The 27,470-nt window shown below is 47.6% G+C and overlaps 5 protein-coding genes across 5 annotated transcripts; 3 read left to right on the forward strand and 2 right to left on the reverse strand.

The window, feature by feature from the left end:
- Positions 1 to 174: 174 nt before the first annotated feature.
- On the reverse strand, positions 175 to 1,542 carry VFPPC_08670 (FAD-dependent monooxygenase; the record flags this gene model as incomplete). Its single annotated transcript, XM_018287341.1, has 1 exon — positions 175 to 1,542. The coding sequence occupies one exon, from the start codon at positions 1,540 to 1,542 to the stop codon at positions 175 to 177; it is 1,368 nt and encodes a 455-aa protein (XP_018144323.1).
- An 863-nt stretch (positions 1,543 to 2,405) lies between these two features.
- Positions 2,406 to 4,046, forward strand: VFPPC_08672 (Zn(2)-C6 fungal-type DNA-binding domain-containing protein; the record flags this gene model as incomplete). The annotated part of the gene is made up of 3 exons (XM_018287342.1): positions 2,406 to 2,465; positions 2,525 to 3,220; positions 3,282 to 4,046. The coding sequence occupies 3 exons, from the start codon at positions 2,406 to 2,408 to the stop codon at positions 4,044 to 4,046; spliced, it is 1,521 nt and encodes a 506-aa protein (XP_018144324.1).
- A 5,614-nt stretch (positions 4,047 to 9,660) lies between these two features.
- VFPPC_08674 (G-protein coupled receptor) lies at positions 9,661 to 10,875 on the forward strand (the record flags this gene model as incomplete). Its single annotated transcript, XM_018287344.1, has 3 exons — positions 9,661 to 9,935; positions 10,012 to 10,275; positions 10,326 to 10,875. 3 exons carry the CDS (start codon positions 9,661 to 9,663, stop codon positions 10,873 to 10,875), a joined length of 1,089 nt encoding a protein of 362 aa, XP_018144326.1.
- Positions 10,876 to 23,473: 12,598 nt separating this feature from the next.
- Positions 23,474 to 24,921, forward strand: VFPPC_08680 (mitochondrial-processing peptidase subunit alpha protein; the record flags this gene model as incomplete). Its single annotated transcript, XM_018287347.1, has 4 exons — positions 23,474 to 23,758; positions 23,815 to 24,024; positions 24,078 to 24,224; positions 24,274 to 24,921. The coding sequence occupies 4 exons, from the start codon at positions 23,474 to 23,476 to the stop codon at positions 24,919 to 24,921; spliced, it is 1,290 nt and encodes a 429-aa protein (XP_018144329.1).
- A 574-nt stretch (positions 24,922 to 25,495) lies between these two features.
- On the reverse strand, positions 25,496 to 27,397 carry VFPPC_08681 (stachyose synthetase; the record flags this gene model as incomplete). Its single annotated transcript, XM_018287348.2, has 1 exon — positions 25,496 to 27,397. One exon carries the CDS (start codon positions 27,395 to 27,397, stop codon positions 25,496 to 25,498), a length of 1,902 nt encoding a protein of 633 aa, XP_018144330.2.
- Between the last annotated feature and the right edge of the window lie 73 nt (positions 27,398 to 27,470).

The following is a 27,470-nucleotide window of genomic DNA, read 5'->3' on the forward strand; positions in this document are numbered from 1 at the left end:
TGAGAGATTGGGAATGCATTCATGTTACTGCTCTGGGTCTTAGATTATTTGTGCAAATTGTATTGGAGTGAAGATGAGGTCTAAGAGTTTCTTACCGCAGGGTATACATATTTGATCTATAATAATTATGACTATGGCACAATCTAGTATTTCGGAAACATTAAAATGATACTTCTAGTTAGCATTCGCTCGAATGTCAATCTTTCCTCGATCCTTTTCTATTTCAGCCGCCATCTTTCTCTTCAAAGGCGGCAGATTGTTCACCAGCCTCATACCACCACGCATCATCATCAAGGCAAATGACCCCCTAATACCTGGTTTATACACCGCATCGTCTTTATTAAACCTCTCCAGTGACTTTTCAACTCTATCCCAAGCATACGAATGCATGTTCTTTTCATAATCAGCAACCGCACCTACAATATCCATCTTCCCATTAGCAACTTGTACCAGATTATGCGCAAGGATCTTGGCATCAAGCAACGCAGTATTAGCACCAACACCAAGTCCTGGAGTCATGGTATGAATGGCATCACCAATCAGGGTGACATTGGTGCTCGTCCATGGCCGTAAGCGCTCTGTGGTACGGATGTTGATAGGGAAACTGGTAGTTGGGTCCGACATTTCCACCAACTTCTGGAGGTTTGGGTGCCATGAAGTGGTGCGCTCCTTGAGCAACTTGTGCAGCGTTGGGCCATCCAGGGACATGATGTTGTCTGGGAGAGATTGCTCGTGTGCTCCAAATCCTAAAAGGATGTAATCTCTTGTGTTGTCAAAGTTGGAGCCTGGCCACTGCTTAAGGAGCTGTTCGTCATTGCCCCCAATGTTGTTCTTGAGATTGCCGTCGTGATCCCACGGGAACTCCATGCAGTGGATGATGCAGCTATCTCCCAGCGGAGCATTGATCATAGTTACACCTCTGAGTGCCTTTGGAGGTAGGAGACTCTTGGTTTCTTCGTTCAGTGCAACCTTGGCTGTAATTCCATACAGCCCCGAGTCCTTGAGCACGGCGTGAGGCAGATATTGTCGTCGAGTTGGGGAGTTTGTTCCTTCGGCCCCAACCAACAGATCGCCTGTAGCGCTACTCCCATCCTTAAATAAAGCAGTAACTGTACCATCTTCGTTGGAAGTATAATGCGTTAGTTGCTTATCGAACTGGACAACGTCTTCTAGTCCTGTAAGAAGAACCTGTCGTAGAGTCATGCGACTGACAGACCGTTCCGCGCCAACACCATCATCGGATACCCTGCTGAATCCCTCAATACTGAGAAGCTCTTGGTATTGCTCAGTGATCATAGTGAAGTTATCTGGCGGAATGGCAGTTGTGCTGGCAAATATTTGGAACAAATCATCTGGGATGCAGGCGGCGAGGCATCTCGAGCCTTCAGGTGATATGCCCACACGATAGCCAAAAAGGCCATCGGTGCGAGTACGATAACGCTCGTAAACAGCAAGCGTGATGTCTGCTTTCGATTTTTTTAGTGCATGAGCCAAGGCAAGGCCGCCTGTGCCTCCACCGATGATGAGGATATGCTTGGGCATTTGCTCGTCGGATTGAACGTCGTATGCTAAGGGCTTCTTGGTTCGGCAGCTAGTAAATGTGAGAACAAATTTACCTGAATAATCTAAAGAGGGTTATGATCTTGTCGGACCATATTCCATTATATAGCTGATGAAACCTGCCCTGAAAAACAAGACGAGTTCGGCAAAGGGACAATTCGGCCTGCGAAGTCTCATTCATTTCGACGGCTGGGAACCGATCGCAAATCTAACCAAATCGGGTAAAAGTGTCAACTGGTGTTTCTTGAAGATCCACAAATGTCGATTTGTCGCGGCATCTCCAGTCGCCAAGACTTTTTGCTATGAACCTGAGAATGGGCGCACCATCTTTGCCTGCCATGAGTCAACTTGACTCGCCTTGTCAGGTTCAGCCTTAAATGATGCAGTCCGTCAGTAAAACTGCAACGTCGCCGCATGACGTGGACTGCGAGCCTGTAGAGGAATACCAGGGTTTTGTGTGCCTGCATACGTGGAGTATTGGATGTGTAAACGCAATCCAATCCGCACATGACGGCTCACCAAACTCTAGGACAATCCATTATTTGAGGTATTCATGCACATGCTATTTCGAGGACTTTATTCCATGAGAAACACATTTGCACTCAATTTGGTGTTGTCAAAAAGATGACACGGACAGGCGCACACGATACGAATCACGGATGAACTTCGGAGGCTGATGAAATGGCTGACGAGATCAACCAGGCATCAACTATTGAATCACGCTTGTCACTTCCCAGCACCAGGCGATTCGCGATGCTATCACCACGCAAAAACTCTGGCGATCGGCGAAATAGGATTCCCTCCTAGCCATTCCCGGTACCATAATATCCAGTACATGTGACGACATGGTCAATGTTGCTGGCAGAAGCAGAGGATGTGCCAACTGTCGACGTCGAAAGGTGAAGGTGAGAGGACCAGATGACTCTGCTCACGACGCCGTTGTGAGACGATATTGACCATACAGTGCGATGAAACGTTTCCGCAATGTGAGAAATGCACAAGCAGAGGCCTTCAGTGCCCTGGCCCCCGAACAGGAGCATTCTTCGTGCACGTTCAGTCGGGAGAGGCATCGTCGCAAGAAACCTTGACCTCAACACCAGCAGACACTCGCACGAATTCCCCGGTCCCCGGGTCCATCCAGACGAGAAACGCTTTCGTGCACATGCCACACATGTCTGACATGAGGTCCTGCAGAGCAACAGCATTTGACCAACTGTTTGTGTCCCATTTTGTGGAATCGTTCGGCCAACTGAATGGAGTCCGATTCCCGGTGTCAGTCAATGCCAACTGGTTAGCATGGCTACCGCAATACATCACATCACCTGGCAATGCGCTTACCAAGACGTCCATTCGGTCAGCTTCCATGCTAAGCTACGGGACATGGACTCGTGATAAGTCGATACAGACGGAGGCATACAAGTGGTACGCGAGAGCGTTGATGGGCTTGCAGGGCGCACTGTCTCAGCCGACACTTACAGCTACCGAATCCAACGTGTGCTCAGCCGTGATGCTGATCCACTTTGAGACCTGGGCTGGAACTGTTGAAGGTGCTTGGATTAATCACATCAACGGCGCGTCAACTCTGTTAGAAGCGGCGGGACCGCAGACTTGCCGAGAAGGATTCATGCATAGAATATTTTGCCATTTACGGTTCCAGTCGGTAAGTGCATTGGCAACTGTACTTCTGCTGCGACCAATATTCTGACGCCAATGTGTTGTAGTTTATCGCCACCATGTACGAAAGCAAGCTGCCTGGTTTTGCGTCTCCCGAATGGACATCCATACCCTTTGAGATTCACCCCGCCAACATATTTGACCAAATCGTTACGATTCTGTTTGACGTCCAGTCGAGTTCAGCGATCGCTAATAACTTTATACACGCAAATGACCATGCCAACAGGATTCAACTGGAATCAGCGCTGAGAACCTCAGTGAGAAACACGAGGCAAAAGCTCATCAATTGGGAACAGCAATTGATGCCACCTCCAAGCGCTGAAGACGCTGGAGACAACTCCGCGGATACATCGTCCACCTCATCATCGGCCTCATCACCAGCTCAACCACCGCCCCGTAACGACGCTCCTCCGTCTTTTCCGTTTTCCAGCATGCCCGAAGCGGCGCTGCTGTCGCTCTACCACTCCGCATATATCATTGTGTACCGTCTCCTTGCGTTGACGGGCGATGGCGGAGCAGGTGATGCTGATCGTCTGCTTATGCACACCCAAGAAATCCTGCGAGCATACAAGTTTGTCAGGAAAGTTACCGACAAGGGGCCTACCAGTAATTTGGGTCCTGTCATGATGGTACCGCAACTGAAGATCGCGTCATTATGGGGGTCTGAAGAAAGCGATAGAGTGATGGCTACGGGGTTTCTAAAAAGGATCGGCCAGCGTCAGAGTTTCGCTCTCGGGAGTATTTGGGACTTGCCAGATGGGTATTTTGCGAATGTGGCATGTCATGTGCTGGCTTTGGATGCTAGGCGTTAGGTATGTGTATACCAGATTTGTCGGCAACGACGTAAATACCCAACAGTTATCTGCGCAATGTTTATCGGGCCCCCAAACTAGTTCTTTGGCGGAATCATTTCGCGTGTCAGTTGTAGCATGACGATGCACATGGTAGGTGGCGTACAACCATGTTGCGCGATTTGTGCGGAATTCGCATGGAGCCAGTATTACATTGCCACCTAGAGCTTCTCAAGAGGAACAACTTCCGTCGCTAGCAAATATATCTCATTCATGAAAAGCAAAGAGAACGACTTTTGTGAACAGTACCGACAAGTCTTTTCGACGTCATGGACAAACATGGGCAGGCAGTGAACGCGGATTGCAAAATGAATGTTAGTTGCGTTGCTACCCTAAGCTTCAACCTCAACTCAAAAGGTGACAGATGCATTTGACGTGGGATGCCACAAGGCTTTGTATCATATTTCCAGTTTGGAAAGCTCAATCTACGTCGGGTTTTATTCTCTCGCTCTTTTTTATTTTCGTTATCTGTCTTGGTTACGAATTCATCAGCCAGACCATCCGACGTCGACAACGAATGAGACTCAACGCATCAAGTCACGGTGGTTTACCGCAAACAAGACCAGGTGGCTGGCTCAGCCACCGACGCGACAGAGTCATTAATTCTATGATTCTTGCGACTCAGAAACTCTACGCGCTCTTCATAATGTGAACTGTACCTTTCTATGATATGGTTGAGTTGAAGCTGACGAGACCAGGTCCTTCTTTATGACATACAACGGGTGGGTAATGTTGGTGGTCGCAGCAGGCATGGGCGTTGGCTTTCATTTATTTGCGCCAAAATCCAAGTAAAATGAGGGAAAGATACATGCGAAATTTGAGACTAATCAAATAATTTAATTGAGATGGTATTACCAACATCTGCCGTTGACGTGTAGTACCTCAGTCTTTGAGACGGTCGTCGATGATGCCCCAGACCATGAATGACGCTAACAAAAGCAGCTAAAACGCCTCAAAGGGCGCCAAGCCGCACAAAGCGCGCATCCACGGTGAAACAAGTTGGCGGAGACACGTGGCGACGTTTCAACGTCGAAGCAACAATATAACTATCCCTTGAGTTCGCCAGTCTGCCCGGCAACAACAAGAACTATCATTTGAAGAGAAACACAAACACAACCCAGTCCAAACCATTTACTTCAATTCAGCATGTCATCCTGTTGCCACTCCGAATCGCAGGCTAGCCCCAAGCCGGAGCAGAAGAGCTCAGAGGACTCTGCCTCAAAGTCTTGGTCCCTTCAGAACCACTACCTCGCACCCTTTATATCCGCGCTTCTACATGGCTCTTGCTGCTGGCTCCCCGTAAGTAATCGGTCGTATAAGCTGTATCTCTATTCTCCAGGGACTAACTGTGTGAAGGCGTTGCTGGACATCTTCACGATTGGATCTGCATCAGTGTCGGCTATTCATCGACTGCGACCCATCTTCTTGGCTGTGACCCTGGTTCTTATCGTGGATAGATTTCGTCGCAAGGGCTTGACGAGGGATAATATGTTGCATGTGGCGTTGACTTGTGCGTTGTTGGCTTTGCCTCGAGTTGTGGATGTGTTTAGGAAGCCACAGGTGGTTGGACATGGACACACTGGGAGCTGTCATTGAAGGATGTTGTGACGTGTATGATAGAAACAGATACGGAAAGCCTTGGTTGTAATGAGTTCGAAGGGTTGAAGTACATCAGAACTTGGTGGTGACAGTCACTTGGGCATTGAGGCTTGTGAGAATACAGCCAGGCTTGATTAGACGTATGTTGCTTGGTCAGCCAATCATACTTCATCAAGCTTTGTAGTAGCTTCGTTGTGAGAGCCCAATTGTAGTAGATTTCATTGCAATTTCTCGAGGCTACGCATCGACTTGCGTGTGAAGCGGTGGAGTTCTTGCCAAGAGAAGCAACAACATAGCAAGAGGCAGATATTTACCTGTGTTGGAGCAGTTTGCTAAGGTACTCCTCGTACCCACAAATATGACCTGTGTTTGAGAGACCAAGGGTTCTCGAGTAGTCAGATTTCTTTAAATTGAAGCATGCCACTTTAAGTTTGCCGCGGGCAAAGCCAAGGGAGAGAATTACTGAATGCGTCGTGTTTAGTGATGGTCAGTGTTGCAGGCGATGGGACGTTTCCTGGGCCCCGTTACTCCGTACAATACGCCAAGTCATTTATTCCATGAGTAAGTTTGCTCACCCGACGCGGAGTTAGCCCAACGGTCAATTCTGTGCTTTCGCCATCTGAACTTGCCGGGGAGTCAGCCAGGTTTCTTCTCAGCACCCTTCGCGGGCGACTATCCCCGTTCCCCGCCGGGTGAGGACCGCCTCGCCTTGAGCGAGACCATTCGGTTGCTGATACAGTTTCATGGAATCTCCTATATCATAGAATAGGGGTTGGCCGCCCCGGGTCCCACGAAGTGCGGCTGAGTTTACGACATCAGTTATAATTAGGAAAGCCGAGAGCCGGCTCCAATACACCATGGCTCATTGGCGGGTAAAGATTGTTGAGCCAACAAGGCTTGGGCTCATGATTTCCTAAAAGGTAAGGTAGCAGCCGCCGTATTCAAGCGCTGGGTGACATCTGACCTCGCTATATGCGTGCGATGCTGTCGCCCTTGTACATGTGCACAAATCGGTTGGCTGAAACTTGGTAGTTGGGCCGTCAAAGCGGCGAACCGCAAGAGACTCAAAAAAGCACATCTGGTGTAACTAGTGTGGCGTTCAAAAAGTCCCTTGCCACGTTGTTATATCAAAATGCAAATACTTGACAGGCTTGGCGTACAGAAAAACGGGATGCTTAGCCTGACGTGCCCTATGATAGCGAGAGCCGGTGAGGTCCGTGACGTCTTGCGTCCCGCCGGACGCAAACTTTCTTCTTCCACCGGAGGGAATCTTTGTTCTTAGTGGTTGTTGTGTTCGTGCCAACAAGCGTTCTGGACCCGATAACGTGGTACAACAGTCAGACGGGCCGAAATCGAGGCTGGTTTCATGGGGCAAGCTGTGATGGATGGTCGCCCTGGCCACTCGTCTAGGCAGCGACAACGGTTGTCCAACGCCGTTGGGAGAAGTATGTCGGTAGCTGGCGACAGATGAGCTAGATGTTTTTAAAACGCTTGATATGCCGGCATGAAGGGAGAGGAAGTGCTGGCTAGTATTCCCGGACAACATCCAGTGGCGTCGTGGGGGTTTGGTTGCCACAAATAATAAATATATTGTGTGCTATAACTCACCGAAATGTAGCCGTGTATCAGTATCTGGTGGTTTGACCTTATTTTAAAATCCATGTACGTCTAGGCACAGCATGGGCCATTCGTCTATTCTGGAAACGTCGGGGCTTATTGCCCGTGCTTTCTGTTGGCGAGCACCTCCAGCCAGCCAGCATCAATTCCGCCACCTCATACCTAATAGCTTACCACAACGGGACGTTGACCGCTCTGTCACGCATAGACCAAGTCTGAGCGATAGAACGGGCGAGAACAACAAACAGAGGTGTTGGGTTTCGTCCTTTAGGCGTTTACTCCGTAGGGCAACAGAGATGGCATCAACGCTGCTCCACATATAAGCAGCTGTTAGACGTTGAGAATGATGTTGCAGAACTCTACTCTTGGAGTTCTTTCTGTAGAAGTAACAGCAAAATGATACAAAAATGATTACCTCTGTGTCTATCGACCGCTGCGTGCAGCCTGGCTGTGAAGTTGACGTTGCCGCCGTGACGTTCCAATCATTACAATGGGTCCTACTAGCAGCTGTACACACGTATCAACTGTCTCGTGATTTTGTTTCGCAAGTTTGCGCTCCCATTCAACCCTATCTGAAGCTGGTATCCCTCATCTGGACCATATCCATACTGTTGAATGCGATTATACGGACGCTGTTCGTAACTTCAAAGCAACTGACGCTACCTGGAACGACAAATCAAAAGAGGCGTGTAAAGTTTGCGGTGCCTATCGCGTGGGGAGTCAAAGTTCATGTTGTTTTTAAACCGAAAAAGCAAGGCTACACGATGAAACTTGGTGTATCATTCGGGGACGTCAAGGTCCTACTGGTACTGGAGAGGTCAAAAGACGCCGCGCTGACCGTCAAACGGCAAATCAAATGCTATGGAAGCTTATCTTTGGTGAAATTCTCCACGACCGTTGATCAATAGATCAATCGACTTGCGCATCCACTTTGATGCTACACACTTATCGTGGCTTACGGGCCATGCCTACTGTCTCACGACATAGGGAACCAAAATGCATTCGAACTCGCAAAAACTGTTGACAGATAGTGTTGCCTATTCAAGTTCGACGCACGGTTACCGGCAGGGAGATATTCTATCAGGGGCTTGCGCCGCGATTGCTGCGTCGCCGCCGGCTTACAGGACGGCTGCCTCTGGTAGAGTCTGCGGGCAGGATGTTGTTTGGATCGGTCATCATGGAATACGGCGAATGTATCTGTTACAAAAGTCCCAAGAATTGGGAGTACCTACGGAAAAGTTTTGCTTGATAGACTTGGAGACACCTCCCTGAGATTGGAGTGGGCTGCAGAAATGGGACGAGACGATATCGGAGACATCGGGGATAGTCTGTACACTCTTAGAGAAATGCGGTATATCATTTTCTGAAATGGTGTTTGACAGAGGAAAAGGCTGCAGTGCTGAGGCTACCCGCCGCAAGGTGGCCGCACAATGTGGTAGGACACACACTGAAGCGCTGGTTACAAAATTAGTTACTGAAGCACATTGCAAAATATGACGACGATATGCTCTCGCTTCAGTGATATCGTGTAATTTAAGTTTCATCAAACGTGTAGAAGCACAACCCGGTGGCCGATTCGAGCCAAACACGGACACAGTTTCCATTCAAGTATCCCCGCAGGTGATCGGATGTTGGAATTCATCATCAGATTTCCAAGGTTGTCGCTAGCTGCCTTAGTGACAATACTAAAGGCTTAGATGGCAATTACTTTGTTGCAAAGGAGCGTGTTTGGACCCTTGTGAATTTGGCTTGATATCAACATGTTAGCTGTTTGTTTAATATTTCTGTGAATAAGATGCGATCAAGAAGAAACGCTCGGGCAGCACACCCAATATAGTCTTGCAAGGGGAAATTCTTCTAGAAGCCCGACTGCATGGTCAGACCATTGCTCGCATTTTGCCACGACTCGTGACATTGTTCATCAGCCTTCATGCATAATCTTTCTACATGTCTTCCAAAAGCCTGGAAATTCCAGCGCTCGTTCGACACATCAGGTGGCGCAAGGGTACTAAGCCATGGGGACCGTTTTCTGGGGGTATTAGACGGCTTTACGCTTGGCGTTTTATATCGCGGGTTGTTTTGTTATAGACTTGATTCAGACTTGCGGTAGACGGGTCTAATTGAATAAGCCAGGGATCAGGATCTCACACCTTGATTGTTTACTATGTTAGAGGACGCGGATCGAGATGAGTGATGCCAACAGGAAAGACTTTATATGTACTGATATATCAGTTGTTTTCTGTCCCAAATTGAATATTTTTTACTGCATGGATTCTTTATCCTCGATCCTCGGTATAGTGGCAACATCTTTTATTCTATCAAGTCTACCAATTTATTGCCAAGGCGAAATACCCACAATATGGCAGGTAATATTGCAAATAGATTTACAGCCTATGAGTTCGTGCTCATGAAGATCCTTCCAAGAACAAGCTCAATGCTCTCGTTTCTAGGATGCCTCTTTATTATCACTACCTTTAGTTGCTACAAATCATTCCGCTTAAACCCCATTAACAGAATAGTATTCAATGCTTCCTTTGGAAATGCAATAGGAAGCATCTGCCTTGGAATAGGCAACATATTTATCCACACACCGAACGTTGTTAAATGTCAGCTACAGGCGTGTATGATTCAAACGTATGTTACATTTCAAATCTCCCAGACTTACTACCCGATATCTATCCACGCAGTCTTGGCTAACAACGTGATATAGAATGTTCACCGCCGACATCCTCTGGGCCCTAGCAATGGCTATCAATGTCTATCTTGTTCTTTATCATGGATTTGAATCTTCTAGATTAAGAAAGATAGAGCGTTTCTACATTGGTCTCTGCTATGGAATTCCCTTTGTGCCTTCATTTACGCTCCTTTTTATTAGAAGCGGTGGCCAGCGAATCTACGGAAACACTTTTCTATGGTGCGGACTGGTCCCAAAAAAGTCTTGGATAACTTTCGCTGCTGTCTTTGGACCTGCCTGGTGAGTCTCCATTAATAGGACAAAATGTGGACGTGGCTAATAGCCAGTAGGGTCGCTATTGCATGTACTCTAGGAATATACATTCGAGCTGGCCGTACTATATACAAAACACACCAAGAAGTACGCAAGGTTCGGAGATCCATCTCTAGACTTGCATCGCTAGATCAACCCGAGACTGTTCTTTACAAGGACCCCGTCACGTTCAGTGCAATGGGCCAGGTCGAGATATACCAGCTAAGAGGCGTCAACCATCACACCTCAGCAGAGGCAATTAGGGCCATGGATACTTCAGAGTTGAAATCGTCTATCCAGGTACAGCACATTGTTCTGCCGCCACAGACAGGCACCGCGGCGTCGCGCCAATCGATGCTACACCCTTCGCAAATCCTCAAGAACGACCCGAATAATGCAATATGGAGGTACACAAAGGCCGCCTTTCTTTTCTTCACCGTTATTCTCATCACATGGATTCCCCTAAGTGCGCACCGAGCATACTCGACCATCCACGTTGGAGTGGTACATGTCCCGCTCCAGCTGGCTATTGGCTTCTTGGGGCCGCTGCAGGGATTTTGGAATACCATTATATACATAGCGATATAATGGAGCCACTGCAAGACGCTAATAAGGGAAAAGGGACCTTTGGGCCGGTTTTGGGGGCGAAGAAAGCGGCCCAGAGATAATACATGCCCCCAATGGAACGCCGGAGAGACGCAGTCTCTTCCCGTGGGCGGAGAACCAATTCATCCACGTCCACGACGGCTACCTGGGGATGAAATTAGTAGCTTATCCAGCACAGCAGCCGTGGATTGAAATCACGAAGCTTTTCAATGGACTGATTTCCATTGCAAGGGAATGTTTAACGGGATAGGAGGACTCTGGGACCAGCAAACAAAAGTACTCTTTATCCGAAACTTACAGATCGAGGCGACATTAAAAGAAAACACAGAATGTTGTTAGTACGAATAAGTAGTCAAATGGTGCCCTACAAAAGCATCCCTGAAATTCCAGCCAGTCGACCGTCAAACTCGTCAAACTGGCTTCAGATGACGACCTTGTAGGAACAGGGGAGGGAAAGACGATGAAAGCTGCTCCTGTTGTTGACGACATAGCTAGACTAGCCTCGGGCAGAAGATGCTCTGGGCATGGGGAAACAACAGGTCTCGTTGTACCGCATCTGGGCCAGGCTACCCCGGCGCCTCTTCTACTGCTATGTAACATACTCAAACGTCTACATTATGCTGATCGCGTACACTGAAGCGATATGGATGCAACTGTGCCGAATATTCTTAGCAACCCAGTCCTAGGAGTCATTTAGAGTTGAAACTCTGAAGTCCAAACAACTTATCATACCATCCTACCTAGAGTTCTATGACTATTTCTAGTAAGACATGTTCCCCGATGGCCCAGATACCTTGGACTACCTATAGGGGTCTACAGGCGGCGAGGGAATTCAGCCTCACAACGGGGCTTGGTCAACCGATACTGCAAATATTGAATCAAATCAAATTGCGTAGGTCGATTGATAGATCCCAAAATCCGCACTAATGTATGTAGGAAGGCATAGCCTTGGGGCGTCACGACCCATTTTTACCCGTACGTTCACTAGAATTGCTTACCTGAGGTAAAGCAACCGCCTCAACATCCTCATCTGCTTCGCAAATGGTCCTTAGTTCGGGCTCAGGCGGCTGTGCCTCGGTTCCAAGGCTGCCGTAGAGGATAAGATTTAGAAGGGGCCTTAAGATTGGAATGCAAGCTAACGAATATGTTAGCGCCAACTGTGTGCAGTGGATGCTCTGACATACCACATATTATGCCGATATGTACTTCGAGACCGACGTATATCGACTCATTAATTTGGTTCCAAGTTATGTCGAGTGATTGTGCGCTGACGGTAGCGGAAACAACGGTTCGCAAGGTAGTAATACACACCACGCTGATTGTGCATCTGTCAGCTTAGCGACTTGCTCGCTTCCACGCGCATTTGAACTCACAAGACGCCTCCGGCAAAGGTGCAGATAATAGCTATCTTCTGTGCCAATCGGAGGTGAAGTTTCCAGATATACAGAGCGGGAAGAATAATGAGGAACACATCTGTGATGATGTTGACGATGGACCACCCCAGGTTTAGCTTGAACGTGTTTACGTTGCATGAGTAGTCAGATGCCGGCATTGGATGAAGAGCATCAAACCTTTCCCAGTATGCACGTATTGGTATGCATGTTAAAATAAAGAGCACCATCTAGTTTCAATTAGCAACGTGCCGCCCTTGACACACGTCGAGTATAAGTGCAAACATACTCCAGTGACTGCCCACGTCCAGATCAAGCCAAGCAAAATCCAAATTAGGGGCTTAATCGACTCTTCAATGTCAAAGATACGCCAATATAGGGCAAGTATTGATGATTTTATAAGGGAGATAGACCAGCAGAAGAGCTGTATATTGAGGAAAGTCGTCTGAGCCCAACCCTTCCAAGCATCGACCGGAGCCACCCAAATATGCCTGCCGAATCCATACTTTCCCTCTATGCGTCAGCCGTGTTAGTTCGGCGTACAAAGGATGTAAAAAAGAGCTATGTGTAGCTTACTCCAGAAAATATTAGTAAACGTCATCGTCCCCGTACAGACCTGTTACTTTCCATTAGCTTTATATCCAACACGTAGCTAGACGTTTAATAGCCCGAGTATGGCTAGCAATACCAATGAGGCCAGAATCAGCCAGTCATCAAACCATAGTCGACTTTTTGTAAGTCTTCTACAAATGAAACGGAGAGCCGTAGCTATGATCGCTAGCACCAAAGTTGTTGACCAGGCGGCGACGAGATGGGGGTATTTAGTTGCAGTGAGGTCAGTCCCCGGCGGAGGCGCTCCAATAATTGGCATGGTGGAAGAAAGAAATTGCACATTCTACTCCTTGGTACATCAATTTCACAAATCTGGCCAAGGAATCATTCTTATAGGTTCACTTAACGACGAAGGGCAGGTTGATGGAGGCGTCGGGCCGACAGACAGACAAGCCTCTGCCAACCGTGTATTCAAGCTATTGCCGTGTCATGTCCAGTCTCGGCTTAAAGAGGCCCCGAGGGTTCTGTAGGAGGTCTTTGAGCTGTGAATCGCCAAGAACGGCTTATAGTCAGCTGTATTATGCATGCCCTAGACGAGTCGGGACCGTTGTCGCCTGGGAGAGCGGCAAAGAAAACATCGGTATGGTCGGACCAGACTCGTCGGAATCCAGCCCGATGTCGAACCAACCCAATCAGAGTCAACGCCAGCAACCAGAAAAACATCCATGTGAATGACCTCAACAGGACAAGTCGTCAATGAGAGTGACGCCATCGCCCGGGAACAGTATTGAAAAGCGAACGGAAGCGGGCTCGTCTCGGGATACCAGTGATTGGCTACTTGGTCTACACCGCCGTTTACTACAATAGGTTCAGCGAAGGCGAGTGACATTCGTTACGATTATGATGCGGAAAATTCACAACCTAGGAAATATTCTTACAGCACGGATTCAAAGTTGCCGCCTCCTGGCGCAATAAATAGTGTGTGTACGGAGTATGTGTGTGGGTCATCCTGTTTCTGTCGTTCTTTCAATCACTCCTGCGTCAACACGCCTATGTGGCATAATAGGTGGCGCCATCTGGACCGTTCCGTTGGACTGGGATATCTCAGCCAGAGGCGCATCACGCAACGTGGTGAGCAATAACTGGGGTTACGACGATGCAACCAGACCTTTGAGGAGCTATTAAATCCCTGATTATTAGCTGCTTTCGAGGGCGGCTCAAAGCTACCCCCCTCCCTTAACCCTCACTAGCAGGACCCTTATTTTCAACAGCTATTCCGGGAAGTTCAGTGATCATTTGGGTCCGCATGGAGGCGCAGATGGCGGAGACAACTGAGTTGAAGACGCTCGGCTCAGACCTTGAAAGGACAGGATACTCTCCATGCAGTTGCGAATGGATTGGGAAAGAAGGCTTTGGGTGCCGAATGCAATTTGACGCCAACAATTTAGTCACCGCCGTTTTTATTTGCTTATTCGGACTGTCTCGAATATGTCCGCTTGCTCGATCATATCTCAAATGCTTGGACAACCGTAGTTTTCAAGGCAAGGGACTCCACGGCTTATATTGAGGCATGGCCTTTGGTGTTAGTTGTTGGCAGTGATATGTGAGTTGACTATTCGAGGAGAGGAAAAAAGTGTCCCGTATAGCCAGCAGATTCAGTGCCGTTGTTGACAACAAACAACTGGCTTTAGCCATTTGAGGAGAAAGAGAAGCAAAAGTAAAAGAAACCTACACATTGAAACAAAAGAAAAGAAATATTGAATAATCTACGCAAGATGTTGCTGTCAGAAGCCGCTTTCGTCATCCTCCCCAACAGCTCTCGTTGACACATTCCTCTTTCCCGCGGAATTAGCCAACATCCAGAACGAGACAGAAGGTAGCACGACGCAACAATTCTCTCAGCCACCACCAGGGAGCACAAATCTGAAGAAAAGATGTTCGGATTGACGGCCGTGTGCTTCATGTAACACCAGACTTGGCACATGGGACTAGAATATTCCGAGCAGCTTGGTGAAAAGGACTGCATCTGAAACATCCCATCACAGAAACGCATGGTAGATACGGAGTACATCATCTTGCATTGGCCAACAGGATATGACCCGTTACATTGTGGCGCACGGCGCCCGGGGGGCTAGATCTACCAACTTTTTCGATCTCTGCACCTTGACTCGGCTGTCACACCAACTCCAATGGAATTTAGCGACGCCCTTGACACCGGCGGCAAACTATTCAAATGGTTATAGGAAACCTCTGTGTCCTGTCCTGGATACCTTCAACAGTCTGCTATGTCGGCCAACTTTTGTCTGGACCAGGTTGGCCGTGACGTATTCTTCGAATTGACAGTTCAACTCTGCCACAGCTTCGGACCGCTCTGGCTTGAATTGACATTCGCGCCTTCTGGAGTAGTGGTCCGTCCCCCAGTCGTTTGCATCTGAATGAGATGGATCCCGATAACTTGCCGTGTGGCTTTATGAGCCAGCCCGTCTAGCATCCCGACGCGTGATAACGCAACTGCGCCTATCCTACCTCACTTTCGCTTGGGTCCCTCCCCTTAGATCTAGGTAGCTCAACTTCCACGAGGGGCTGGATCGTAGGGGCCGTTGGAGGGAAGTTCATCAGGGAACGATAAGCCTACCCATAGAAGCAACCCCCAATCACAAGGTAACCAGATGTTTCTGACGCCTTCTTCAACTCGCGACGGAAGTCTCTCCAGACAAGGCAGTTCTCGAGCAAAGCAGAGCACCTGCGAAGGATAGGAGCTGTGGAACCGCCAACAAAAGCTTGGGGAAACCTCCAAGTCATCGCCGACTGTCTCCATCATGGCGCTTATATCTCAAAATAGTGACTTCCTCGACGTTGGGGAGAAACACGTTTCCCTGCCAGAAACGCCAAGACGGGTCTGGGCATCAGACATGAGCGACTTGAACTGAAGCCCACCTATCCACTGAATTTGGGGGTGATTTTAATATGACCCATAGGAACAAGTATGCTACGAATGGTTGCAGATGATCCTGTTTTCCCAGCCATCTACCGCCGTTGTACTCACGCCAATCCATTCTACATGTTCTAGGCGGAATTTGCGACGCTATTGATACCAAGAACGTCGAGTGCTCATAGCTAATTCAAGTGTGGCGAGGCAATCGTGGTTAAAAGGAGTACTTGACATTGTAGGCTCATGGTAGACGTTTGGGCTATGATCTGACAATGGGTATGCTGCTGTTGGAAGCAACTTGGCCAAGAGGGAACGGCGTTGGCTCTCGTATCACCGTTTGATCAATTCTAGATGAAAATGGAAGTCATATATCATGGGTAACCTTTTAGGACCTATCTTACGCCTCAATCTCGGTTTAGTCATAGGTATACCATCTGGAAGCTTTGGTATCATTCGTTTTGTGGTCGGATATGGCTGCGAGCCAACATCGTCAAAAGTGAAGGGTCAAAATTAGTTGTTGATGAGCACCAGCACCACCGCTATGCCCATCATTCCTCTGTACCAAAGTTCTGAGCCCGCCCAGTGTAGATACAACTCGCTCGCTATAATCTCAAAGTTGTGAGCCACAACCATGGTGCCCGTCTTTCTGGGGATCAGTTTTCTCTGTTAGCACTGACACCCGCTGGCATGTTCATGAAGATTCTAGGCTCTATGTGCGTTTGCAACGTCCATACACATGACTGGTGGCTTTATTTCCATGATGCTATGGGAGAAAACACACATTTTGGTGGCGCAGGTGAACCTCTATGCAAAGTTGATTGGCTCATGCCACCCTCGCCGCCAGCCGGATGAGCACCAACAGAGCCAATGTTTTTCAATAGCAGAGCAGGAGTTGTGTCCGATGTGACCAGCCACCTTCCCACAATTATGGAGAAAGTGAAACATCAGTATTCAGCCGCCACGTAAGATTTGATCATTCTTGGTAGGTCCTCGGGATGATGGGGAAGTCTGCTGCCTCGACGCTGTGTTGTTTTGGAACCTGGGCGATATCACATGCAGAGTACATGAAGTAAAGTGACATGATTCTCTTTTACAGTAACTAAAATGTGAATTATGGGCTATACGAGGATGGAAAAATTATTTGGTAAACCCTGAACGCAACTGACGGGAAACGGCTGACCAGTTGAATTTACAAAACCCCGAAAACGCCTCATATGTAGCTGAAGCCACGCAGCATTCACTCAAGAGTGCCCTTACAGCGATCAGGACATTTTTATGTCATTTTTCATTACTAATTGCAGCTGCATGCAACCCTATTGAGCCAGGGCAGAGGTGTAAAAGAGCAGGGCATTTCTGGGAAACGGCCGCCGTAAAAGACACCGTATGCTCGCATGTTTCAAAAGGGCTTTCTGAGCCCATACTCACCTTGTGGCTGGTCACAAAGTGTGAGCGGGTGTCTACCTTAATCCTAGCGAAACGACACATCACATTAACATACCACGTGCTATGAAAAACCGCAGCTATAAAATGTAACCAGTATCCGACAGTTGTCGATATTTTTGAACCGGCGGTCAAAGACTGGTACTATGGCTGCAGAGTGGCAGCTTTTATTGCAAAAATACAAACGTAGTATTCTCTATAGACGCCAACAGCTTCTAAATAAGTGTATCACAAATGCGTCTTGCCCATCCGTGATGGGGAAGAGGCAGATGCCGAGGATTGTGTGGCAAGTACTGGTCAAAGACCGCATGTCATTGAATAGGGCACTAGCACAAGAGACTTATAGAATGAACGAGACGGAAGGCCGTGTTCTCCTTACTGGCGTGGCCTGGGTCTACAGATGTAGTTCACTATCCATGACTATCTTAGTACCAAATCACACATATGCAAGCCATAAGAGGCTAACGAAACAGATATCTTGGGGTCGTATACTAGTCGCAGCTGCTGGTTTATGCTTCACAAGTGCCTTGGGCGATACGCTGCCGTGGCGAAGATATATTTTCCTCAATGATTGCTGAGCACTTGCTTGACGAGGTATTGTGGGCTGGGTGCCTAGCACAGTGTCTCTCCGTCAAAACAATCGCAACAATTTGGTCCAATATATCGCTGCTCATATATATATATATATATATACGAGCGTCAAACATTCAGTTACTGCATAACATACGCACTAGTTGCTTGCCTTCCTCTAAGACGACCGACTGGTTCCTCGATTTTGAGTAATATCACTTCCACTTCTTGGTGCGCTTTCCAGACGAACCTTCATGCCGACGACAGTCCCGAGAAATAAGTTTTGACCATACACGCTAAACTCGTATTAGTCTTACTTTGTCTCTACGTTGGGTGAATCTTAACAGATAGACTTGAAGATTATGTCTATTGCCTGGCCTTTGTAAGTCCCTCCGGAGATGATGTCAACGGAATATAACCTGTACTGTCTCTCTCCATCAGCGGAGCGTTCCCTTTTGCTGGAATAAACTAGCGGTCAATTTTCTTGGATAGATGACCACCTGGTAGCTGTTCATTCTAATATTATTAGGCCTGGGGATCATCTTGCGGTGTTATTATGCCCTGGCTTCGTATCTAAGATCTGTCAATAAACTCGGATCAAATGGTCACCATTCCCGTGAGTATGCGCCACAGCATCTGCTATATGAAAGTCTGTTACTGTTAAAAATGGTTCGTACAACGAAGCCTTTTCCCATTAGCTTAGGCGAGTGCGGCATCAGATTGATACTAGAACTTCCAGAACTGTTGAAGTCCGAGCACATAATAAGTATGTCATATTCCCCCTCTATTATGTCGCAGGCTGATAGAGCCTTTCGGCTTAGAGAAGAGAGCGTGCGATCTGCGAAAATAGGCTGAACTTCAGCCACCAGAAAAGGGGTTTTGCTCCTGTGGGATTTCGACATATTCAAGTAATCATAGAATATGCACTAGGCTAAATTCAGCGGCTTTCCTTTACCGCCCGGGCAGTTTGCCTTACAATTATCTGGATTGGGCGGATTCACTCATCCAATTTCCAGGATAAATTTGCACCTAGCTGCTCCAAGCGCGAAAAAAAAAAAAAACCCCCTGCAAAAATAGCTAACACGTGAGCATCTCCTCCTTTTATTGGCATTCACGTAGCCCCCCGTAGGACAGAACATTGCTGATAAGAGTTGGTCGTATTTTGTGCGGAATACGGGTTTCTCCCATCAGGTAATACGAAATTGCCTTACTAAATCTAGTTAGCTGCTATCTTTGTGCGCGTTATGCACGCTTTTCAGCTGTAATCTCGCGGGATCGCATCCAGAAGCAGCTGTTGGTCGCTTCATCTAATCTGCTGCAGAAATTACGGTCACAATTGCTTGCATTGGCGTTCCAGTCTGCTATCTTTTGAATAGGGGATACCATGACACATTGACGCCGGGTAAGAGCAGAGATGCTAACAATTCCAGCCAGCAAGCGCTACACACCACTGGCGGTACTTGCTGCCATAGCCATGTTGTGTAGAATGCAGATTCCGCCAGAGTGTTGCGGTGCTGCTAGTGGTTCTCACACACCGGTGGCAGGACCTTCACAGATGGTCGTGATCCTGGGTTATTAGAGTACAGATCATGTTGTCTAGGTGTCAGAAGGATAGAAGATAAGCATTCCGAACGGGCTTACAACTCACCCCATTCTCACCATATGAGCAGGACGCTGTGACACTCGAATATGTGAACCAGATCCAAGTGTGCTGACTGAGTTCAAACCTGTGGTATGGCACGTTGGCAATTATATTATTACTTATGGGCAATCAACTGGTTTTTGTACCAGGTGAAGTTGCTCGCACCATGATTATGTTTTCTAATCTCGTGTTGTTCAGCTCATTTTAGCGTGGCCCTGTGGAGGTTGAATGCCACCAAGACTTCCACCACGCGCTTGTAACCGCTGCAGTGATTTGATCGTTCCACTAGTCAGCTTCGCCTTTGATTGTGATACGAGGAATAAAAAAAAAGGGGGTCGTGGCACTAGTAAGGCACGCAATCTTTTCGCGCTCTGGTCCCTGAGACACAATGCAACTAACGGCTCGGAAGATTCCAAACCAGGCTAAGCCTTGGCAGTCTAGACTAACTGAGACCACTTCAGACCTAGATCACTCTGATTAATGCCTGGCATCTGACTCGAAGGGCCGTTGGCGAAATTGTAGAATGGAGCATAGGGCTTACGGCGGGGCATAATGCATTACCTCCAATACTTGCATAACCAGGTCATCGAACAAAGAATGTACTGCGAAGACTTGCTATATCTACGGCCTCAGCCTCCTGGTCATGAGCCACCCCAGGAAATGTACGGGCTACACGTCATCGGGCCGGTAGTTATACAGGCTAACGAGATGTATTCCCCATTCATTCTTAGGAGAATAGCTATAGCTATCGGTCTACTTTTGTCTGTACTATTATTTTGTCGATATATAACGATTTCTGATATTCGCCAACGAATACCAATACTGCACAAGTCCAATGGATCCTCGGTTAGTAGAAAAGCTTTCCGCTTATTGCAGAGTGCTAATAGGAAACGTACCAAGACACTACCTGGACTTACCAGCTGGGACAAGCCAAGTCATGTTTCCAAGGTCATGGCGCTCGTCTTTTTTGGGAGGCGGCAAACGGTGTCAATTCTGGATTGTTACTTAAAGGTCAGCTGCAGAAGCCATCCCCATTCTCAATCCATGGCTAACTCTTGGAGCAATATAGCGGAATCTAGTTAAAAACGGAGGAGTTCTCGACGGTGTCATATTTGTCGTCCGAACGAAAGATGCGGCGAACCTGGCGTTATTAGACAAGATGATGGCGAGCGAGCCAGCCTACGAGAGGCTGCAAGTTAATCTCAACTCCGAGGGATATACGAGTTCTTACGATTACATCAAAGATGATGTGATGTATATCAAGATGGATGATGATATTGTAAACCCGACTCTATTGCCACGCTGTTCCTGGTTATCCGTTCTCACGAAAGAAATAGGTATATATCGAAGACACAGCAATCAAGGCCATTGCAAGTGCCAAAGCGTCCCGGCCAGACGTTTACATTATGTCTGCCAACGTCATTAATCAAATTCTCTTCAGCTGGCTTCACAGAAACTTTGGCGCTGTGAAGCCGTATCTGCCGGAACTCACCGAAATACCCGCCGATAACGACACTTTGCCGCTCACAGACTGGAGAACGTCTGTGTTGCCATCATGGGAAGGACCAGCGGATTTTCAGCAGGAGACTTGGAGCACAGAGCGGCATCCCAATCATAGATGGCTTCCGGTCAGAGGAAGGAATGCATATCCTCTAAACGACACACCAATAGCTAAAGTGGACTACACCTATGGCTATTCTCATAAACACTGGCAAGTAGCCGCACAAGAGCACTACAGTTTGCTGGAAAACCTGGAGAACAACGAATTATGGCGATATAGGTTTCCTACCTGGGATTTTCAGCTTCAGCGAATGGGTATCCAATTCGTGGCAATAATGGGTAAAGACATAAACCTAGCAAAGCCAATCCCGCCTGATGACGAACATCATTTTACGGTAGAAATGCCAACACGGCTTGGACGACGTAAGTGCTACAGCCCCCAGCCATCTGACTTTGGGAAAGCTTGGTGGAGGGAATACGTGGAGTTCAATATCTTTCGTCGGTTATGTTGATGGAGACGGCCAATCTACGGATTGCTATTTGGGACACCGTACAACAATTACTAACTAACTCTAATAGATGCTGCAGCTGACGGCACCGGAGTCGTAGCTCACTTTGCTTATGGGCCGCAATCCGGCGACCCTGGAGTGCAAAGTACAGATCTATTGGACAGGTACAGAATGTTCGCTCGAGAGAAAATATGCAGAGGGGATTTACTATGGACACCCCATGACGATTCTAATTTATAGATGTAAAGTATTGCCAAAGCATAAAGAATGGAGTTATGATGTTAGACACAACAATATTAAAATCGGAATCAACAGCGATGTACACTTTGGTATAGACGGCATAGCCTTCTGCTAGTATCAACCATGCAAGAAGAGGGCCGGGAGGGGCCGTTCGAATACTTTGCCAGCCCAAATGATTACGTGATACCTAGAGTTTCATTTGATACGCAATGGTATTAACTGAAGCCAAGCGCAGGCAATTCGTATTCAAGATGCGAGTAAAGTAGACTGCATTTAGCATTGTCCCGCCCGACGTATCCAAGCTTGCGTACTTTACATGCTACTGGGTTTTGCCCGAAGTGCAGGCTGGCTCCATGCAGCAACTAACTTAAAAGAAGCATATCGCGTTTTAGCACGAAGATCCAAAAAGTCAGCCTTGATGCCAATGCGGTGGAACCAGCCGGTAGACGTACAGGGATCATGGTTAAAGGTCCTCTGTAAGGCCAGATTATAAATATTGTGCCATTGACATTAAGGGCTCAATGCGTCCGTGAACAAAATATGGCATTCGCTGACTCGTAAGCTCCAGGGCAAGGTACTTGGCAACTAGCTATCTAACACGCTTTCTATGAACTTTCAGAAGGTGACAGCTTCAAGCATAGTCCATTCCACAGAACGAGCTTTTATAATCATTTTCCTCTCGCCAAGTAGGATACCGGCTGAAATCTTCAGTTGGCCAGTCAGTACAAAGTGCACGTGGTTGAGGGCCTGGATACAGCTGCTCTCGTAGATGGAGTTTCAAACGCGACTGTTGTATTCAGTTTCAATCCCATATAATGCCAACTGAGTACGCACGTCCTTGTATGGGCTGTTCCCGGCGGCAAACACGACACTTGCAATCACACCGTGACCGTGACGCGGTCGGGTGGCGCATATCAGCTATATCTGGATCACCAGGTACGCACTTAATTTCGAATATGACTCGATGATCTAGGAAAGCGAATGATTATAGTCAATGCTACTTTCGTCCCACCTACAGACATTTGTTTCGGCGTGGGTTTTATCCTGCAGTTGCGTGAACGTTTCGGCATGACCGATCCCGATCTGGCCGTTGCACAATGCCATGGAAGTGAATGCATGAACTCTGACCACTCCAGACACTCTCCTCGACCGAGCAAAACTATTTCTGGCTGAATAATACCCACGGTAATATTAGTATTTTTCTCCCACAGTACTAAAGTGTGCAATGGCAACCAACCCCGGATTCTGGTATGGTATTGTAACTGGCCACCGAACAGCTAGTCCTTCCCGGTGCGAACGAGAATGGTCATAAGACGATCGACATTTCGCCAAACACATTCTCTGAACCGTTTGGAAACTGCGAATGGTTATTGCGGGAGTCTAACGCGGAGCCAGACGTCTTGAAAAATCGGATACCTGTGTAACTTCCAGCGGATTGTGGCAATTACTACAAACGGAGCATGAAAAACACAACTTCATAACTTGGAAGGCTGTTATACCACCCCAATTGCTCTCGAAAGTATCTATAGTCTATCTAATAACCTACTTGTTCAATTACTTGCTTTGCTGCGCACAGTCTTTTAGCTTGCGGTCAAATCGTCGGAGTACGTTTCCATACCCCTCCTCCCTTCTCCGGGTTTCATTTTATCTCTTTAGCCCAAGCTCACTCAGTTCACGTGAATCTAAAAGTTGCAATAGTCGCACGGTCTTCGAATAGCTTTACCGGTTGTATAATCAATAGCCAAGTTCGGACCATTTCCAGTCGGTCCCTTGCTGCACATCAAAACTTGCTTAAGTCAGCAAAATGCCTCTTGTCTTCTTGTCAGTCCTAGACAAGCGACGAGGCTCTAGTCGTGTCGGTTTCTTGACCGTATTTTTAATGCTTTTAATGCTTGTCTTGGTCACGCTGGGACTGCGTAGTCATGACAGCATGGCGGTTCTACGCTTTGGATCTTCTCGTGGTGGAAAGCCGGGGCTTTCGGACCCAAATGACCTGCGTCGGTGGAAGCCGCCAAAAGGAAGGAGAATAGTCGCATTGGTGTTTTATGGTAGGAAAGAAAACGTTAGCATCCTTGACTGTTATCTGAAGGTATGTGAATCGGATGTGCTGCAGGGATTCTTAGCTGACAGGTTGTCTTTGTGTAGAGAAACCTCAAACGCAATGGTGGCATCCTTGATGAGGTTATTTTTTCTGTCAAGACCGACAACACAGCAGACATCGAGTACCTTGATAGTATTTTAGATTACCCAGGGTATAGAAAGTTTGTAGTGGACAAACAATACCCAGGGTTTTCGGGCAGTTGGGAATGCGTCAATGAGCCTGATACCATTTATATCAAAATCGACGATGATATTGTACGTAGTTTGATCTCAGTACAGGTTCATATTTCTAACTCCCATGCTTGAAGGTTTTCATCGAGGACACCGCTTTTGCGGCGGTGGCGAAGCGTTTGATTGAAAACTCTCACATGTTCGCTGTGTCTGCCAATGTAGTCAATAACCCTGCTTTGGCATGGGTGCATTATCACAAGGGTCTATACGAACCTTTTTGGCCAGTGAGTGGTTATTCTTGATCTCAAGTTCTTGTTTTCTAACACTGAATAGGAGCTTAGCAAACCAGTAAATGATGTTTCGGCTTCATGGCGACCATCAACTATTCGGCCATATAAGGGTCCTGCTTCCGGCCCTTCGGATTTTAGCCGGGAAGGAGAGACACCCGCACCATATAATGGCCATCGTTGGCGTCCCGTGTCATACTCAAAAGCCGAGCCGTATGATATAATGCTAACCCCAGCCTCGACTCTTACGTACGATGCATTCGGCCCATCTCTCAACAATTGGGCCGCCGCGGCACAGACACATTACTCTTTCTTGACTCATCTTGAGAGGAATGATATATGGAGATACCACTTCGACATTTGGGACTATATGTATGAGAGAGTTTCCATCAATTTCTTCGGTATGAGGGGTCAGGATATCATGGACGTCTTCCCCATGCCTAACAGAGACGACGAATTATATCTGACAATAGAGCGGCCAAAAGAATTAAAGAGGCATGTCATTGTCGATGGAATGGGTGTCGTGGTGCACTTTTCATTTGGGCCACAAGCTCACGCACACGATGACAGGGGTCTCAGCATGACCGATATTCTTGACAGATATCGTGGCTATGCTGAGGAAACGGGTTGTCCCACGGTGTGGGATCATCTAGAGTTTGATCACAGAGAAGCGGCAGGGACGACACAGGACTGACTACGACGGAAGCAAGTTCGGTAAAAACAGGGCGTGGAGTTGGTCGGAGTTGAAGTTAATTTTGTGTTAAACTAGATGGATTGAAAATTTGTATTGACTGCTATAGAGAGCTCTATTTGTGTAAGAAAGGGCTGAATACATACTCAAAAAGTATATTCCCAAGGCAAGTGAGAGAGCTAGCATAGGCGAGTGGTAGATGAACAGGCGCCGCAGTTTGGTCTATTACTCATTTAACACAAGGTTGATCGGTATCAAGGCCGGTCGTCTAAATCTTCGAGTGAACGATTGTAACATACTGATCATGCCGGTTTGTATGCATAGCCAAAGTGTTAAATATACGTGACTCTAATTTGTGCATTGCTGTTGTTTCTTCCAGTGATTCGCCGAAGAACCTTAGTAGCCGTCATCTAAACTCCAAAGGCAGCTTTAATCTCGCCCGAGCAGGTTACTGAAACAAGAAAAGCGCCAATAACTTACCACGTCGATGTCTTATTCTTAAGTCAATGTGTATACCCAGTAAGAAAGGACGCTACCAGCACCGCATTTAATGATGGCTTTTTGTAGTTCGGTTTCCCTAAACTGCCAGCTCTAGTTCTATCGGGACTTGCTTAAGAGTAGAACCATGATGCTTCTGCGACCATTCTTGAAGTAAATCGAAGGTCAGAACCTGAGACGTTTCTCCATTATGTGAGCTTTCAGCAACCACGATCGACGTATGATGGACATCTATGCCTTCCAATTTCGCCCGAATATTGTGCTTCTCAACAGCTTGGCCAGATATCCAGATTCCCAATTTACAAAGTGCCTTCAACGAAGCTCTCATCATGATCTTGCCTTGACTGGATGTCAAATTCATTGAGCAGATTGCAGCCGCGCCAGTCATCTTTCCGAGCAAGCCAAGCATGACCACCAAACTCTCCCGAGAACCCAACATGAGCCGGGATGTCTGATAGCAAGAGTGGATTTCGTAACCTGCAATTGGCAAGTTCACCTCAATCAAACTATCTACGTCCGAAAGTACCCTTGAAGCGACTCCTAACTTGACTGGGCCACGGATAGCCTGAGTTTGATGGGAGAGCACGACTACTTCAGCAGCTGGCTCCCATCGCGACTCGCCTATTGATGAGAACTCAGACACCGGTACCATGGCTGCAACACTCATGGGGCGTGTATTGAACAGCCCCATGCATTTGACACCAATTGACGCCTCGGTGATGGCTTTGAGAACACCCGATTCTTGGTATCGGTCAAAGGCACGGGGAGTTTTAGCAGATACTGAAGGCCGGAGATTCACGCTTCTCCCACCATCTGGACTTGGTGCAACCATCTGATCAAGGAGTGCAAGGTCATGTTCTCCGGGTGTATCAGTGAGAAATATTGGCCCACCGAACAAGCAGCGCGCAGCAGCGTGAGCCGGGCCATATTCCCCTTTGCTCTGAAACATGTCCCAGTCCAACACGACGTTCAAATGCTGCGTAAACAATGCATTGTGAGCATTTGTCCAGATGTGCCACATACGACTGCTGGGAATCTCAGGGAAGAAATCGTCGCTATTCCGGAAAATGACGGCCGGAGTCTTGGTCTGCAGGAGACTCTGCCACAATATTTCAGGTATCTGTGGCATACAGCTGATCGCCTTTCCGCCCAGCCTTCGAAAGTGAGCCATTGTCCAGGCAGCTTGATACGCGGGAATAAGGGCAGCTCGGTCCGAGCCCTCCCGAATGTTGTGCAAGAGACATTGGACATCTGTCTTTGCAAAAGTAATCCCGGAGGCTGCCAGGTATGTGTAGAAGTCGTCGTAGTATTTGTTCAAATGTGAGGCGGAGATTGATCTTATCGTCGTTGGGGTGGCATAATAGACTTTGCCAGCTACGTCAGCAGTTTCATAGTTGTCAACGATCCAGCCTTCCGCTGCAAGACCACCCCAATAGCCCATTAGTGCATGCCAGACTCCGATTTCGGTGACAAAGGGATTCTCAGCTTTAACACGAGTGGTGAAAGACTTGAGACCGTCGGGAAATGCTTCGTTGGCCCTGAAATCGGCGAGAACGCGATAGTCATGATGCTGGTTGCCCAATTCTGTCCCTTGAAGTTTCTGCCAATTATCGTCCATCAGTAGAGTTGATATTCGGATATTGTTATCCCGTAAAACACGCAGGGCTTCCAAGATCTTGTCTTGTGTGAGCTCTAGTCCAAGAGCATTCCATGTGCAGAAACCCAAGTAGTCCAACAACGGATCAAGATGGGACGTTTTTGCGCTGTCCGTCTTGAACCCTTCATAGATTGACGCTCGGACCAACCTGGAGTCGTTTGCCTCAGTTTGAAGATTCTTCATGATGACGCTGATGGAGGTGTCGATGTCAGGGGCAACTGAAACCATGATTCGACAAGGCTGTTCAGATAGGCCATCGTTGCGGGAGTGAACAACAAAAGCTCCCTTGTTGTTGGACATGAGAAAGCAGCAAATGTCGCCCATACTGGGAGCAGCCACGGTTACAACGTTGCCATCGGTCCTGAGGATGGAACATAGAACGGTGTTTTCCGCAATA

The sequence above is a fragment of the Pochonia chlamydosporia genome, chromosome 4 (genome assembly GCF_001653235.2).
Source record: "Pochonia chlamydosporia 170 chromosome 4, whole genome shotgun sequence".
Classification (NCBI taxonomy): domain Eukaryota; kingdom Fungi; phylum Ascomycota; class Sordariomycetes; order Hypocreales; family Clavicipitaceae; genus Pochonia; species Pochonia chlamydosporia.